The 17,496-nt window shown below is 42.0% G+C and overlaps 1 protein-coding gene across 3 annotated transcripts in view; it reads right to left on the bottom strand.

The window, feature by feature from the left end:
* Nucleotides 1–372: 372 nt before the first annotated feature.
* The window catches only part of FLRT2 (fibronectin leucine rich transmembrane protein 2), a 94,919-nt gene continuing 77,795 nt past the window's right edge, over nucleotides 373–17,496 (bottom strand). For all 3 annotated transcript variants that reach the window (XM_037142049.2, XM_037142058.2, XM_037142040.2), the window contains exon 2: nucleotides 373–7,096. In XM_037142049.2, coding sequence (XP_036997944.2) covers nucleotides 4,735–6,717 — 1,983 coding nt within the window. In that variant the 5' untranslated portion in view covers nucleotides 6,718–7,096 and the 3' untranslated portion in view covers nucleotides 373–4,734. The remainder of the gene's footprint in view (nucleotides 7,097–17,496) is intronic.

Below are 17,496 nucleotides of genomic sequence, written 5' to 3'. Positions count from 1 at the left end.
CACCTAAACCGATAGTGTGCAGAGGGAACACTACTCTGATTAGGTAACTACCCTGGTATTTACTTGAGACTAAACAACATGGATTTCACAAATGCAAAATGGTATGTATGCTCAAGATATGTGTATATATTTCAAAGCTCTTTGTGGGAACACACAATTTAAAAAATAGAAGACAGTATGAAGATTCCATGTAAATCCCTTGCATGAAAAGAATCAAATCACCTTTTATCCCTGATGTCTTCGGGTAGGAGAAAGCAAGAAATCCTATTACGTTCTACCCACCTTCTGTAACATCCTCAACCATTCTTCATTTCTCTTTATCATTAAAAAAGTATCAGCTTTTAACCAATAAACTTACTCAGATAAACGCAATGTAGTTTTCTTTTAAAATAAGCCTTTACTGAATACATCAACAAGGTACTGTAGTGTAGTTGCAGTTAACAAAGTGTGCGACACAACAGGTCTCGGGGGATGAGTGATGCGGAATCTTCCAGCCCCTCGCAGTCCCGTCAGCGAGAGCACACTCAACACAAACCAGCAGCAAAACGTATGATTCAAACAAGAACAAATCATCAGAATTAGCTTTCAGTGAAGATGTGCGGGTCCTCTGAGAAACGCACAGGGGAGGCGCCTTCACCTTGCCTCTTAAAGGTTATAATGACACCCCAGTGCATGTGTTTGCCGGTGTGCACCCATGTGTTTTACACATGTGTGAGATGTCTGCTGTGATGACCTTGCTTTGTGCTCTTCTCGTGGGTGTGCTGCTAGAAACTGAGACGGCTAACAAAACAACCAGATCTGTGTTACACCGACTGCATCATGCATGTACAAACTTCCTCCCCACAGTCAGTAACAGGCATTCCCAAGCCAGCATGGTCTTCCAACCCGCTAAAGAAGTCAGAGAAGGGACTAAGTGACAGCTTTCTATGTTAGTATTTTGCCTTAAAAGAGCATCCAGCAAGATTGGACAAGAAGATTAAGAACTAGGGAGAGACTTTTGAGTGTTTGTGTATGTATCTTTCCCAAGTTCAGGACTCTTTCCTGCTTTGCCCTCCCACACAGCTGGAAAGGTAGGTAAGTCATGAGCAAAACCATTACTCTCAACTTCAAAAGGGAAACTTAATGTCTCCTAGTTATAGGTTGGAAAAATGTTATGGAGAAAGAAGCCAATGGAAATTAACCACTTCACTGTCAGAAGGTGCAATGGGCTCTGAGCTGAGGTTGGCTGGAGTAGGCAGCATCTGCACCTGGGCACTGCCACAAAGGTGTCTGTTTGCAGTGGATGCTCTGCTCACATGGCCAGTGCATTCTCCTCAGTGGTGAAGGAAGTTCTGACTCCTAGGAAATGTCCATGACCATCGTGATCTGTGCTAGCAGGAAATGGAGCTGTGACATTCGCTGTTTCAGTAACTTGCCAGACTGGGCACATGACACTGTTTTTTTAACCTCGGGAAAATATGGCTACTATATTTTTGACCACCATACAGATAGAGATTGCAGTATTTCTCACAGGTTGAGAGTTTTTCACTTGTTACACAAGGAAAATAGGCTGGGAGCACAGTCTTGTCCTTGCCTGTGATTGTTCCATGTGATGGACCATTAATGCATCTGACAGTTTCCAGGAAAGCCCAGGGCCTCTCCAAGATCAAACACATCTCCCTAAGCAAGCAGGGATTAAAGGCACCCCCCAGCATGAATAAGGAACAGCACTCTCTCTGTGATCATGACTTTGTCTTTTCCTTTAGAATTTCTTCTGCGTGGTGGCATAGGTTTTACCTGAAATCACCTCACTTGGGCAGATGGCATCAAACTCTTTATAAACCAGTGAGGATGGCTTTGTTCATCCTTATCACTCAACTGAACACCTCAAAATACATAACAATGCCCACAACAGCGGGCTAAATACAGGGCAGATGGAGCAACAAATTATATTCTCATAACTAAAAATGTCAGCCAAAGCATAACCCACCACTGATGGTCGTTTAGCAGGTTTCCTAACACACGTTACAAATCTCATGATGTGCGTTGTGTCCTGGTGTAGGTGAGAGCCTCAGGGTTGTCACTACAAACGGGCTGAATGTCATTTGGGCCACTTTGTCACGTTGGGCACCAGATGACAATGAAGCCTGTCATCAGATTCTACCTCTTCAAGAACACCTTCTAGCAAAGGTTCCTGTTTAGATCACCCCAGCCACTTCACGACACTAGGTCCCCAGTGTACCCCTTAGGCCCCAAATCACTCTGAGAATCCCTTAAGACAGCGAAGTCACCTCTCCAGCCTTGGTCTTCTTGGTGCTTCCAAAGCACATAACTTCAGCAGCCAAATATCCCACTGAGGGTTATACTCCCAGCACCAATAACTAAGGGTGACTACTTTGTGGATAAAAGAAAGAAAGCCTCAAAGTACCATCATTTTAACACACAGGTTTATCTACACAGCCAAGTGGAAGAGGGTAGTGGAAGGGAATTATTGAGTTAAATGCACAAGACCCCATGTCGGTGTCCTGACTTTAGATGGCTGACTGCTTCACTGATCACCTGCACAGACTGTCTCATCCCTTCACTGTGTGGCCCTAGCTCTAAAAAAGCAACAGCCAGAACTCACTAGCTAATTGACTAAAACAGAGACCAAAAGCACTGTAGTGTTCTAGTCAAATTAATTCAATTTCCGAGCAACTGATTGCAGAGTTTTAATGATTGTGTCTAGAACATTGTATCTTCAGTTATATTTTTGGCTTATTCTGAGTGATGAGAGAGAATAAAACATAAGTTGGGGCTCTATTGTTAAAGAAAATAAAGCTCTTACTACAAAGAAACAACTTGCATAGCATTTTATACCTAAAACTTTACAAGTAAGACACATCACAGTTCTATTTTTTTTTAAATGAGTGCATGAGAGAGAAAGAGAGAGAGCAAGTGCACAAAAAACATTAACTTCTTGGGTCCCTAAAACAATGGCCAGTTGTAAAGGAAATACCCAACAAAGAGTGAAATGCCTAAATTTGATTTTGAAAAAAATTTTCCATGGGTGTGTTTTTTAGATAACATGTGTGATCTATAGCCCTTCTAAATCTAAGGGAAGGAAAGGAATGAATTATATATGCCTTCTGGGGTGTGGCATGAACATTCCCTCTCTTCTGTACACCCTCTGCTCTGTGCCCAGCTCTGACAAATTTAAAGGAACAAACTCGTCTGACTTGTTTGTTTTTCATCTGTTCTCCTGTTAATAGAAGACTGATTATTCTTCCACAATTCCCAAAGAAAAGAAATATCTATAATTGAAAAGGAATAAATTTTTTAAAATGGGACAGAATCAATGTCCAAGAAAGAAATACATTAATGCTTTTAAAAACTACATTATGCTGGCCAGATGTAATGTGTCCTTACAGAATTTTAGCAGTTAAACTTTGTATCTGTTTTTAATTATGTAAGCATATATGTATATTTTGTGCAACAATGACTGGCATCTTAAAATTCTTTCAAATTTTGAGCAAGGGAGCGGGGGGGAGAAAAACGAACAGCATAAATAGCTAATTACGAAAATATATGTGAGGCAACTGGAAGACAAGAATTTGTGAGGGGGTAAAGGTATTAATTCAAGCTATTTCAACATGATACTAACAAAGGCAATTGACACAGTAGAGGAGGGGCACTGATCACTTGCTTTGTCTACATGGTAATCGATAATGAGTTGTTTTCGTATATTCAAACATCGATCCCTTGCTGATCTAAGTATCATGTTGACGTAGCTGCAATGAATCTACCCAAACAAATAATTCTCATTATCAAAAATAATTCCATTCAATATAATTTTCCCCTTATTTTTATTAGCATCTTCTAAAAAAGTATTCTAGAATATATCTCTGTTGAATGTGATTCAACCTGACATAGAATTTTGAACAGTAACACTTTTAAAGGGAATTTCCTTGCTGGGACATGTCACCTGTCCCTGAAGATGACTAATGTCAGACTCTGGTCTCTAACTCTGTTATCACAAAGGGCCAGGGAAGCATGAGGAGTGATCTTTAAGTTCCTGGTAAGAATGCCAACCCCCAGGTTTAAGGGTCTTTCCAAAATTCATCTCAGGTTTTTGACTCTGCCAGCCTTTTAGCTTCTCTCACAGGAACTGACTTCCTCGTGATGCTTTCTCCATTTCCTATTTTGGGTCAAATGAGGGTATAACTACCTCCATACTTATATATAAGCATCACGAAGCAATATATATATTTTTCATTTTTTCCAGACCAGGAAGTATAGAAATAGCATGAAGATATCCAGGTCCTTCCTTATTTGACCCCTTTTATGTAGCCTACCCTGATGAATCCATTTTCACCTACCCTCTCATCTGACCACCAGCTCTAGGAAAAGAATGCATTTCGACAGCTTCAACAGCAAAGTGGTTAATGTGCATCATAAGGAAGAATCACTCGTTCTTTTGCCTTGGCGTTGGGTTCTCTTTGTACAACCCTGTACAGTACTTCAGCAACTATATATTTTTTTAAGATTTAAAAAGCAAAGAGTTACAAAATTGTTTGTAATTAACTTGAAATAGAAAAGATAGCACTTTTTTTTAAATCCCATTATATAGTACACCATATAAATTACAGACTATTCAAATGCACAAATGCATCTGGGTAACATTTATCAAATGTAATTTTGCGTGTCTTTATGTGCACACATGTGTGTGTTCTTGGGCATTTCACTGTCTGCCTGTGCGACACGGGGCCTCGGCTGTCACGTGTGGCAGTGCTCCAGGTCCGGCACGCTGCTGTTGCAGTATCGCATGTTGTTGGGGATGTGGCAGTCTGTGTAATTAATGCCCCCATTTGGGGTGTAAATGGGCTGCAGTCGGAAATCTCCTTTAAGGAGCTGATCGTTATTTAAGGAGACGATCTGAAAGCTGGTTTCCGTCATCTCCAGGATGGAGTTGTCCTTCTTGGTGCCCGCCTCGCAGTAGTCATCTTTCCGCCGGCCTCGGTTGTATTTCCACTTCTGGGAGGTGTAGCGCCCCTTTTTGTGCATGTGCCAGCAAAAGGCGCTGAGCAAGACCACAAGTACGAATATCACTGCGCCCCCGATCAGGCCCGCCAGCAGAAAAGGGGAACCCATGCTGTGGGAGGTCGTCTGCTCATGGCTGGAAGCAGTGTTGCTGCCATTGTTCAAATAGGAGGCGTGGGTGGTGGCCTCGGAGCAAATGGTGTCTTCTACCGCTCGGTAGTTAAAAGCATCCAGTGGCACCAAACAAATCCGATAGGTGGATCTGGGCTCCAGATTTACCAGGCTCAAATGCTGCTTTTCCCCACTGACTATGCGTTCCTGAACAATGCCCCCAACTAAACTGTGGCCCATTTTCACCCAGGTGAGTTTGTAGGCCATCACAGTAAAGAGAGACAGCCAGCTGACTTGAATGGACGTATCATTCACAAAATGGACAGAGAGCTGGATCCGTTCAGAAATGGGCGGGGTCACTCTTTCTCTGCCATCCCACTCAGGAATAGTGGGAAGTTTGGAGGTGGTAGGAGTTGGAGGCGTATAGCTTTTGCTAGGAGTTAAGACAGAGAGTGTGGGTGGCTGAGTTGTTGGAGAAGCTGTACTTGGAGCTGAGGTGAAGACAGGCAGGCGGGGGGTCGTGGTGGGGCATGACAAAAGATTCATGTTCAACTCCCTGACAGCCATCCCGCGGACTTGCTCAGGGCCTTGGCACATGAAACCTCGGACATTGAGAGATGAAGGGATGTATCTGAGCCATTCTGTGACCCATTTAATACCGCAGTCACAGAACCAAGGGTTGTTCCGAGCAGTGAGCTGTTTCAGGTTGGAGAGATTGTCAAAGACCCCTTGAGTCAGCACGCGCAGCTGGTTGTTGGATATATCCAGCCGTTCCAGCTTACGGAGATTGGAGAAGGCCGTCAGAGGGATGTGGTTTATCTGGTTGTCCTGCAGATACAGCCGGAGCAGATGCGTACCTGGGAGGTCAGATGGGGGGTGGGAGAGCGAATTCCTTACCATTGAAAATTCCTTGAGCTTGGTGAGATGGCTGAAGGTGCCCTCGGCAATGCCTTTGTTGGTCAGGAGATTCCCGTCCACAATCAGACGCTCCAAGCTCGTGAGGTTCTGAAATGCCATGTCTGATATGACAGCGATTCGGTTTTCATCCACTCTCAGCTCTTGCAAGTCCACAGGAAGCCCGACAGGCACACTGCTCAGATGGTTCTTGGACAGAAACAACAACTTGAGGCTAACCGCCTCCCGGAAGGCCCCATCTTCCACCCCCACTGTGGATATAGAGTTGTCATCCAGGTGTAGCTCTTCGAGCTTCAAGAGCTGGGCAAGAGCTGCTCGTGAAATGGTCTGAATGTTGTTCTCCTGCAAATGGAGAACTCGAACATTCTTGGGGAGGTTCATGGGGAACTCGTCCAGCTGGTTGCCGTAAAGGTAGACCGTGTGCACTGACTGCACGCTGTGTAGCTCTGCAGGAAACCCAGCATTATTAATTTGGTTGTTGTGGAGGTAGAGCACGGTTACGCCCTCCGGGATCCCAAGAGGCACTGAGGTCAAGCTTCGCTCGTTACAGTAGACAAAGTTCCTGTCGCAGCGGCACACACTGGGGCACCCCAGGAGTTTGGACACTTGTGAGAAGAGCCCCAGAGAAATGAGAAGCCAAGATTTCAGAAAAAAAGCCCCATAGCTGGGCCACTGTGTGGTCTGCAGGCCCATTGCTAAAGCACAAAAATAAAATACAATGTCGTGGGGAAACGAAAAAGAACAAAGTAGAAAGCAAAACCAAAATGACTGGATGGAGTTCTATCAAAGTCCAGAAATCCAACGAGAGGAAAAGACTCAAAGGCCCACAGTCTAAGAATCTTCCTGCAGTCCCTGGTCGTATCAGCCTGTGTTGACCTCCTTGCTATTGTCCTCCATGTGCAAAAAAGAAAAAAAAATTAACAGAGAGAATTTTCTACACAAGCCAGCAATGAAGCCAAGTTATCAGTGGTCAACAGGGGCTCTGCTGGGCAGGCAGAACACCTGCCTTCCGTTGTACGTCAGAACAGCGTTGGTTAGTCTGTGAACTTCTTGGTTAAGCTCGATCTGCAACCTGTGTAGGCAAGCAGAGAGAAAAGAGTCAGTTGACGGAAGTACTGAAAGAAAGTGTTGACCTGACTGTACTCCTCTCCAGAATGCTGTGATTGGGACTAAATGACTAGAGGCAGGTGATTGGCATTAAGTGATATTTAAGTAACAATAATTTCACTGAAATAATATTCAAGAAATGAAATGACTCAGTTGTCTTCAAAACAAAACCATACTGTTACCTCTTATTGTCAATGATTATACTGTGAATTTTACAATCCCAATCAATACCATCTCATAAGTACTATTTGCATATCCATAGGCGCACTGATAAATCCTCTGATTAAAATAATGAGATAACTACAAATCAGACTGGTTGACATCCTGTTTCAAGATGAGACAAGTAAATGAGGAATTAATAGAATTTTAGGGGAAAATGTGAAACCTTTTCAAGTTATAAACAAGCAAATGCAAAATGGCCACTGACACAGTCACCTCAAAAAGATCTAGCCTTTGATCTGACACCTTGAGGAAACACTACAAACCTAAGGCACAGAAGCTTGTGTGAATGCAGAGAGAAGACTTTCCTTCCCCATTTTCTGCCTCTTCTCATCTTTAGTGTTCCTCTAAAATAACTGACATCCTGGTGACCAAGGAGAATGATCACAGTCCAGTCCAGAACTCATTGTCCCTCATCCCCTCCTTCGGAACCTCCAGATGTAGATGAGACAGGCACCTGTGAGCCCTTTGAGAGTCGCAAAACGCATGACTGGGAACACATTATTTTTCAACAACACAGCCTTCTTCCCAGCTGTGAGATTTTCCTGCTTTTCAAGGAGAACTTTCAGGAAACTTTGAAATGATAGACGGCACAGTTACGGAAGTAAAGGCAACCTACAGATAAGTACTCCTGCCTTCATGCTCCAGAACTTGTCCCAACTGTTTTTAGATTAGAGAGGTAAAGAAGTTAATTGAAAGGTGCCAGATTTGATTTTCCTACAAAATAAGCCAACATGACAAGACATGGAAAGCTGAGTCTCTCAATTCTCACCAATAACCAGAGATTGAAACAACTTACATCAAAAAGCATGAAAAACTATTTGAAATTGCTCCATTAGCTTTCTTTAGAAACATAATTTAAAAAGAAAAAAAGTTTAAGTGCCATTTAAATGGCAAGGATAGCGAATATTTTTCTACAATGTAAAAGTTTGTGAACCATATGAAAAAATGCCTTTGATGACCATAAGTGGTAAAACTCACTATTTATTATTCAGAGTTATTTTAAATTGGGGTAGAGGTGGCAGTATCTTTCCAGGAAAACAGATGTATATGATCCTTTGGAAAAAATTTTAAAAATACTTAATTTGTTAAACTTACAAATATCTGTTTTGCCTGATCATTAACCATTGCCTTCTTACAAAAACCCTCTATGCTTCAAGAATAGTCTACAGTACAACCAAAGGGAGTGTAGGAAAAATGAGTTTGATGCATAAGCTTGCTGCCATTTTTGGCTCAGGTTTCGAATTTTCAAAGCATCTCAATGTTCCCTAATAGCTTGTTACTCAAGTGTGATCCTTGGTCCAGACGCATGAGTGTGACCTCTGTTGCTGAAAACACAGTATCTACATGTTAGTCAGAGCCTTGGATGGGCATATTAAAATTTGACAAACACCACCCAAAACAGTGCCATTTAATTTAATCATTCAAATATTTGAAAGTATCACATGTAAAATAAATGTAAGAGCATGCCAAATGACTCTTTCAAGAAGAGCAAAGGCATCAGGCATATTCACCACTTCTGTCTCCAACGCATAATCTCAAATTGCATCTTACATGCAAATGACATTTTATAAGCGGAGCAGCGCAATGACTAGAAATGTTTCCTTGGTGGACTCTTGAAAAGTGTTTATCTGAATGTCAAGAACGAATGTCTGTAGGAGTCACTGGTAATCAGAGGAGTCCAATTTTGTAAAGCATGACTTATTTAAGAACATGAAACGGTACTATTTGTGTTTACTTTTCAAAAGGGGTAGGATATGAAGATGGAAAGCAAATCTAGTGTATTTTCTAGTTCTCTGCAAGAATCTTCAAAGTGTGATGTGAACACACAGAGCATAAAATTTCCCAAGGGTGAGAAACAGCTGTACCAGGGTCTCCGAACAAGTTCCTCTGTACAAAGAACTGATGCTCAACTCTGTTTACAAGCCAAGGTTTTAGGGCCTGAAAACAGTAAACCAGACTTGAAAATGACAGCATTTACTTGGAAAGCTCCTCAGCTACCAGCCGCAAAGCAGAAATCACTAGGAGTTAACAAAGTGCTCAGGGATGGACCTGGGGACTTTCACTGTGCAAACAAATTATCAATTTTCAACTTGCTGAGTTGTGTGCTCTGCAGAAAGAGGAGGAGTAAGTCCCTCTGCCCCAGATCTCATGCCCTTGCAGGTGTCTGTTATTGTGTTTCTTCTCCAATTACATAAGAAGAGGGAGTGGTCCTGAAGATGGCTCCTCATAGGATTACAAGGGGCAAATTATCACTGTTTATCCACCTTCCTAGGAGAAAAGTTCCATCTAGATCACAACGTCTTGATCAGTTATCACAACTGCTGGTTGGGGTGAGCACAAACTCTTAGGGTTTTCTCTGAGCATCTTGGGAATCCCACAAACTATCAGTGCCCAGTGTATTTGCTCTTATCCTTGGACCCGCAACAGCCTACATATCATGTCAGCCAATATATTGTCTCTCTGTTCACAGCAGCACAAGTATAATATCGCAGACATGCAGAAAAATATTTTTGAATTTCAGTGGGTTAAAATTTCCTCTATATGTTCAGCTCTAGTTCCTACTGAATACCTAAGGCAGAAATAGCACTAAGTTATAGTCAAAAGGCTGGGCCCTGAGAGCTCATCCTATTTCTGACCCCCAGTAGCCCTGGGACTTTGGATAAATCAATTCTTAAGTCTCAGTCTTCTCCTATGAGAAATGAGGATAATATAGTTCCTAACTCACAACACTCTTGGGTGGATTAAATTGGATAATAGGGTGAAAGGCTTATATGGTGCCTTACACATATCGAAAACAATATTACAAATGGTTATTATTTGTGTACTTATTATTAGTACTGTCCAAAGATGTAAACTCCAACATGCAAAGAAAAATAAAATCGTATTTGACCTGCTAACATCTGTGCCCCTTCACTTACCCCAGGATTTCTCAACTTCAGAACTATTGACATTTTGAGTCTAATAAGGCTTTTGCTGTGGGTTTGCCCTGAGCACCCAAACATGTCCCCAGACAGTGCCATGTGCATGTCTGCTAAGATAGCAAAACCTCCCAAGTTGAGAACCATTCTTCTAAGGACCTGAGGAAGGTAACATTTTACTTTGATGTTACAGAGGAAAGTCAAGGTAAGTTTCTAATAAATGCTAAAAATGCTCCTTGCTTTGGACACTGGAAATGCAATATGTTTTTCATTCATTTATTCAATCAATATTCATACAACATAGAATGAGTATACAGTCTTTTGCAGAGCTGACGTGGTTTCTGGCTTCCTGAGGCTTAACGTTTAGTGAGGGGAGAAAACAGAAGAACACAAGGAATACAATGCTGTGTAAGCAGCTCTAAGTCTGGGGCCTCAGGGAATTATATACTGTGTATGAAGTTCTAACTTAGCCCATGGAGTATCAGAATAAAAACATTGAAGGAGGACTGTTTAAGTGATGATCTGAAGGATAAGAAGGAGCAAGCCAGGGACCATTCAAAAAGTTCTGCTCATGGACCCAAGCTGGTGATCATGTGGATCAAGAGGCAAATCCCAAACCAGCTGAGAAAAGGAGCAAAACTTTGACTTTCCCTGAACTTTGTCTGCTCCTCACCTAGGCAGTTCTGTTTTTAGAAGATCAGAAACAAGCTCGTGTTTCAAAATCATTTGCCATTTCATTTGTGAGTCACTACTGTTAGGAATAAACAGGCTTAGCCATACAAGTTAAATTTAAAATATGGAAGCCACGGTTGTGTTTTTTCTTTCCTATTTGTTTGCTGCATTAACTGCATTTCCCCTCCAGGAAACCGGAGATGATGAAGAACAGCTTTGTGGAAGGTGCTAGGGAAAGGCAGAAATGTTTATTGACAAGCTGAGAACAGTTTCAAAGGCATGGGTGTAAATCAACCAATGCACTTTGGAGACAGCAAGACCTGCCCCTGCAGGTCTGGGAACAATGACACTAACAGCAGAAGTTGTTCCAGACTACTTTACTTTAACTCTTTTCATCGGAACTGAAACTCAAAGCACACAAATCATAGAAAAGCTTGCTGCAAAGTGTTTCTTTCCTAGTGCTGCCTAAGAAGGTTTTTGGTTCTTTTAAATTAATTCCAGGATCCTCTCTTCCAGGAGCACTGAATAAACTCAGACTATAAAAAATCGTAGTTCAGAAAATAGGAACTGTCAATAAGTATCACCGATTGCGTAATATAATGATACCAGGACAAACCTAATAAAGTCTTAATGGTTTCAACATGGCTGGATTGGGACAAGATAGCACAGTGCAGGAAGCAATGCTGATACCAAGAGATGGGCTGTAGACAGGTTGTCTGGATGCTGTGAGTGGACTGAGGGCGTGGCACCCAGCCAGACAGTACTGTCATGAACTACCTGGAGCCACTGTTAAGGATACTGAGTTTTATAACACTCCCATGGGCTAGCCGCTTTGCCCAGGTAACTGAGCTCCTGCCTTGTGAGGATGCTCCGCTGATACCAAGTGCTCTGCTCCTGACTGCTGACCCCCACCTCCATCCTTCAAGGTCTAGTCCTTGGCTCTGCCTGAAAGGTCAGGTGGGGTTTCCAAGGTCCCTTTACTTTGTTGGTGGGCCTGGAGTATGGGCAACTTGCTGTATGTGGGAACTAAGGCATGGGGGCAGGCACGGAGATAACTGAACTCCACCGGAGTCTCCCACCCTCCTGGGCAGGATGAGGACAGGAGGACAGCTAGGATAGGAAGAAAAGCCCCCCTATACCCTTCTGGTAATGGATTGGGGGTGGGACCAAGGGGAAGGCAGGCACTGCACACAGAGATCAGGGGCGGCAGGGGGCAGTGCCGGACCAAACAGACCTGTCAGTCTAGCCTGGGGAAGACAAGGGATAGGTTGGGAGGTGAACCCACCCAAATAATGGGAAAGTTTAGAAAGTTAATTAGTCATTCTGAGAAAGCATCTGATCTCACCTTTAACAGGAAGCTAAACAACAAAACAAACAAGCAAGTAAAATAAAAACAATGACACTGAAATAGAGAGAACAGGGGGACAGTGACCAGAGGGGAGACGGCAGGGAATTTCAGGGGAAAAAGAGGAGAGGTTTAGGAACTAGTATAAAGGACACATGGACAACAACTAAGGGGGGTGGAAATGGGAGGGAGGTGGGGAGCACGGGGCGGGGGGGGGGGCTGGGTGGGAGTAAAAGACAGAAAACTGTACTTGAAAAATAATTAAATAAAAAAATAAAAAAATTTAAAAAAAGAAAGCATCTGGTTTGTTCCAAACCCAAAGCTAATACAAACCCATGGGACAAAGAGGTCACACTATTGCTCGCAGCTGCTGCTGAGGACCAGCGCTTGGACAGTGTAGTGGACTGTCCTTTCTAGGGGCCCACAACTGCAGGAAGGAGTCTTTCTATTTTGCTGACATGGTAGAGCATTCACCAGCCTGGTGCATGAGACCACGTGGCCCTAGAAGCCACATGGCCAGTGGCAGTGCTGGCTACATACTCCATCTCCAGGTGGGAACCTGAAGCTTGCCGGAAGCTGAGAATAAGCTACGCTAACTCGATAAAAGCTTACAAGCTGCTTGGGTTTCAAAGGATGGTACTTTAAAATGGAGCAGGAATTTGGAGCACTGTGTTTTATTTCGGTCTTGCTGGGGGTGGCTAGATTTGGGCTGGGTTTCATGAAGGAGATGGGGAGTCCTCCTTGTCCCAGATCATCCTGCATTGGCATAAAAATTTCTCTCATATCTCACTAACCTCTGACCGTAGAGTTTGCCTTCTGGTGGCCATGGACAGTAGAGCCCCAATTTGGTTTGGTAACATTACGAATGTGAAAAATGACATGAAGAGGGATTCGCCAAGTAAAGATTCCTACGTTACATTGGATTTAGCGCTTCTGGAGTTGGGCAATTTGTGCTTAAAATGAGAAACACACAGGTACAGGATTTATACAGGCCTCCCTGCTCTACAAATGTCTCAGTTCCAATCTGGAATCACTAAAGCAGTTTTAGCTTTTGTGCATTTTTCCACATTCCTGAAGATAGGTTGTAAATACTGTGCACACGACAGTCAGGAGAGTTTTGTACTTGGTTGGTCAAGATGTGGGAATTAGCAGAGGAATTTTGGGGAAATATAACAATAGCCACCCCGTAACTTGAAATTGTTTTTCCATTTTATTCATTAAACCACAACCAAACCCCTTCATTAGCAAATACTTTTCTTCACTGAGACAAAGAGAGAAAAAAGGGAAGAGAGAAGGAGGGAAAAAAAGAAGGAAAAAAAAGGGAAACACTTTATTTAAACAGTTGACAATTTTCTGGCTCTAATCCATCTGGAATTGAAAGCATTAAAATTGGAGGGAAAAAAAGCAATCTCTAGGCAAGCATAAAACTCTCTAACACATTTGAAAAGTTGTTCTTCCAAGACTTCCAACAAAGTTCGTTCAAATTATGGGCATAAGTGTAGAAGAAGCAAACAATGTTAAAACTCAAATGCATAAACTTGAAAGACACATTAATTATTGCCACAAGCTGCTCGAAACCTCTCAATCCACTAGGGAGCTCCACTGACCATCCCTTGGGTCCACTGAAATCTGCATAATCTAAAGTACAGACAGAGCCTTCAGGGTGTTCAGTAAACTCAGTGGTGAACAAACAGTGATAGAGAAGAATTTGACTAAGACGACACCAGCAGAATTAAAGGAAAGAAAAGAGTACATGGTACACAAAGAATGGGCCCCCTACAATTCATATTTATATACTTTCAAACCATTTCAAAGGGTTCCTTAAAGTTCATTTGTTCATACATTCACATGTCTTTGCTGAAACAGATATGGAAAGACTAATGTTCCAGGCAATGAAAAAAACTAATTTCTTAGACTATTATCTCTGGGAGAGATTTTTTTTCCATATTCCATCCAGTGATTTCCCAACCCAAAGAGTCTGCCAAAACACTAGGGAAAGATGATGAAAAATAATTTCTGGGCATGTACATTTTGTCACATGTCCCCAGGTGGGGATGACCAGCCACTGTAAGCTTCTATTACCCAGACACTCCCTGTCAGGAATTGCTTTCAGGGCATGAAGACAACTGGTCCTTCTTTCAGCTGGTTCAAACCACCATGTGCGAGGTGAGTGCAGAGCAAAGGTTTGGAATCAGAATTTAGCTTCGATCACAGCACAGCCACTCATTAATAGCATGACAATAAGCCCATGACTGAACCTCTCTGAATCCCAATTTTCATCTCAAGACAAGAATTTGTGGGAAAAACTAGATATAATGCATGTAAAGTAACTAATACTCCCAAGCAGTGATTAAATAAACTCAATAAACTATGTTTTAAGAGAGGTAGAGATGATATAATGAACAGAAACAGGCTCTGCAGACGGTGGACCTAAACAGCTTTTGCATTTAACAGCTATGCTCACCTGGACACTTTGCTTCACCTCCTCATGCTCCACTTTATACCCATATGTAAAGTGGAGAAAAATGACAGTATTAGCCTCTTGTGGTTGGTATAGAGCTATAAATCATTTAGAATATTACCAACACATGGAAAACATAGACTGATTACTTGCTAGTCATTCCTGCTATTAGCTTAAAAACAGTAACAAGAACAATGGAATGCACTCAGCCATCAAAAGCATGAAAGCTTGCCATTTTTGAAATATGGATGAATCTTGAAGGTATTATGCTATTTGAGTCAAGTCAAACAAAGGCAAATACCACATGGTTCTACTCATACCCAAAAATCTAAAACAAAATAAAAACAAATTCATAGATACAGATAGCTGATAGTTACTGGACAGAAATAGTGTTGGTTTTGGGGAGAACAAATTGGGTGAATGGACTCAACATTATGGTGAAAATGGTAAATAGATTTGGTGGTGATCACTTTCTAGTGCATATAGATGTCAAATTACATGTTGGAACCCTGAAATTTATAAAATGTTATATACCAATTTTACCTCGATAAAAATACAAATAAAAAGTAAGTGAAGCCTCCTGCTCCAGGAAGCTTTTGTCTTTAATTTTATAGAGAGTCTGTTTGTGTGAATCTCTCAAATTCTACTATCCTTTAACTTTCATTCACTGTTGTGATCACAGGTCATTCCATGGAGATACACACATACCTTCTCATCCATTAACCCTGTAAATAAGAGGAGATATTTATGGGTCTTCGAGACCTTCTCCATTCCTGTGTATTTGTGCCATTTCTATCATGTCCTCCAGACTCTTAGCAATGTTAATGGCTTCCCTGGTAATATATTTCTTACTTGTATTACCAAGAATGGAAATCAAGACTCACAGTGTTGTCTGACCAGCACCAGCAAAGCCCCACAAATACTTGGGGAATGTTCACTTCCTGCCAGACGTGGAAGGAAGTGCCTACTCTACTAGAAAGACAACTATCACATGGCCCTTGGTGTTGAAAAGAGGTTCATGCCAGATCAAGTCATTTTCTGCATAAAGCTCTGTTTGATTCCCAAGCCATTGTAATGTTTCATCATTTAATCTCATAACCCGTAAGAAATATGTATATCAATCTCGAATGAAGTCCACAGAAATAAAGTAATTTTCCTGAAGCTAATAGTTGGTTTGGGTAAAGGATGGTATTACAGATTTACTGTTTGAAAAAACTAGCTTCAGGTGTGATGTTATGAATGGTGTTAATTATAGTGATAGTAAAACCAACACCTACTTCTCTGTCAAAATGAAAGCCCCTTCCCACTTCTAAAATTGATAAAACCTATAATAGCACAGCACCAAACTGGGTAACACATCAAGCTGGATCTATGCGTAGATGAAGGGTAACTGGGCAGGGATCTCCCCACACCACTGCATGGCTCCGCTGCCCAGCTGATAAGCAGCTTCAAGGTATCAAAGATTAGGGGTGCCTAAGAGTCTTGATGGGCCACCTATAAGATGGTAGCAAGACAGACAAACTCCCCTTGCCTACTTCAGTGTCCATGAGTCCCAAGTCTTCTGCCACCACTTTCTACAGCTTGAAAGGTCTCTCCATGTGGCCATTGAGGGAAAAGCTGTGGAAGGTGAAACTATTCACCAACCGCCCAACACATGGCCACCATTCATTTACTCACCTCCTTGGATGAAGTGTCACAGGTATTACGAGTTGCTAAGAAGTGGCAGTATTCTATTCTGCTAAACAGTAAATTTAGGGAAAGTCTTGCTAGATCTGCTTTTTCTCTACAAAAGAGTGTCTAGCCATTCACAAAAGAGCAGTGAACTCCAGGAAGTCTGAAAGTGTTCTTCTCCCTTCTTCTACCCTAGAATTTTAACATGAGCAGTCATTCTGAACGTGAGTGCCCCTTTCTACGCTGCCCCTGAGCTGTCATGCACCCAAGTGCAGTCTGCCAGCATTTGCCTAGAGGGGGAATTCCTTCAGAGGAAGTCATTCTGCCTCTCCCTTTCTTTTAAGGAAGGCAAGCTAGGCTGATATAGAACAAACATTTGAACTTAATGCTTATACATTTTCGATAATTCAAAAAAGAAATAAGTAACTATACTCACATAATTCACCCTTAGGCTCCTGTATGATTTCCAAATCGACTTCAGATGCAGCAAAATATTAAAATATCTATTGAACATTAGCCATGGCTAACATTGTGAAATACTCACAGAGCTATGAAAAATAAAACATCTTAATCCCTAATTTACAAATGAGGAAACAACCTGGGAAAAATCTGTGACTTAAATTCAAATAGTAGCATATCTTAGAAGTATAATTCCAATTCAGTTTTCATGGTTAAAAAAAAAATCAGTGCTCTTTCCACTATACCCCATTTCTCTCCCTTTTAGTTTAGGGTTCACGATCTATCATTTCACAAATTCTGCCAATACACAAGGTTCCCTGGGCTTCTCCACTCATCAAGCAAGCATCTCCCACCCAATCACAAGCCCTATCTCCCCTCTGCCTGCCTGAGTTTCAAATCCTCACCAGAGAATGTCAACTAACAGCAAAGACTAGGTCTACCTGAAATAAGAAATTATTAGCCTAATGTGAGACCTCCCCATCTAGCAAGCCTATTATACTTCCCTGGAAAATACCTTCTCCCATGCTCCTCAAGATGGCACCAAGATTCACCCCTAGACCTTCAAACCTTCTCCCCTCACTCTCTGTAGACAGCCTAATTTTAATCTGCAGATCACT

Source organism: Artibeus jamaicensis, unplaced genomic scaffold, assembly GCF_021234435.1.
Source record: "Artibeus jamaicensis isolate MK-2021 breed Jamaican fruit bat unplaced genomic scaffold, CSHL_Jam_final contig_851, whole genome shotgun sequence".
Classification (NCBI taxonomy): domain Eukaryota; kingdom Metazoa; phylum Chordata; class Mammalia; order Chiroptera; family Phyllostomidae; genus Artibeus; species Artibeus jamaicensis.
Note: the sequence above shows the minus strand (reverse complement) of the source record. Positions and strands in the feature narration are given on the sequence as shown.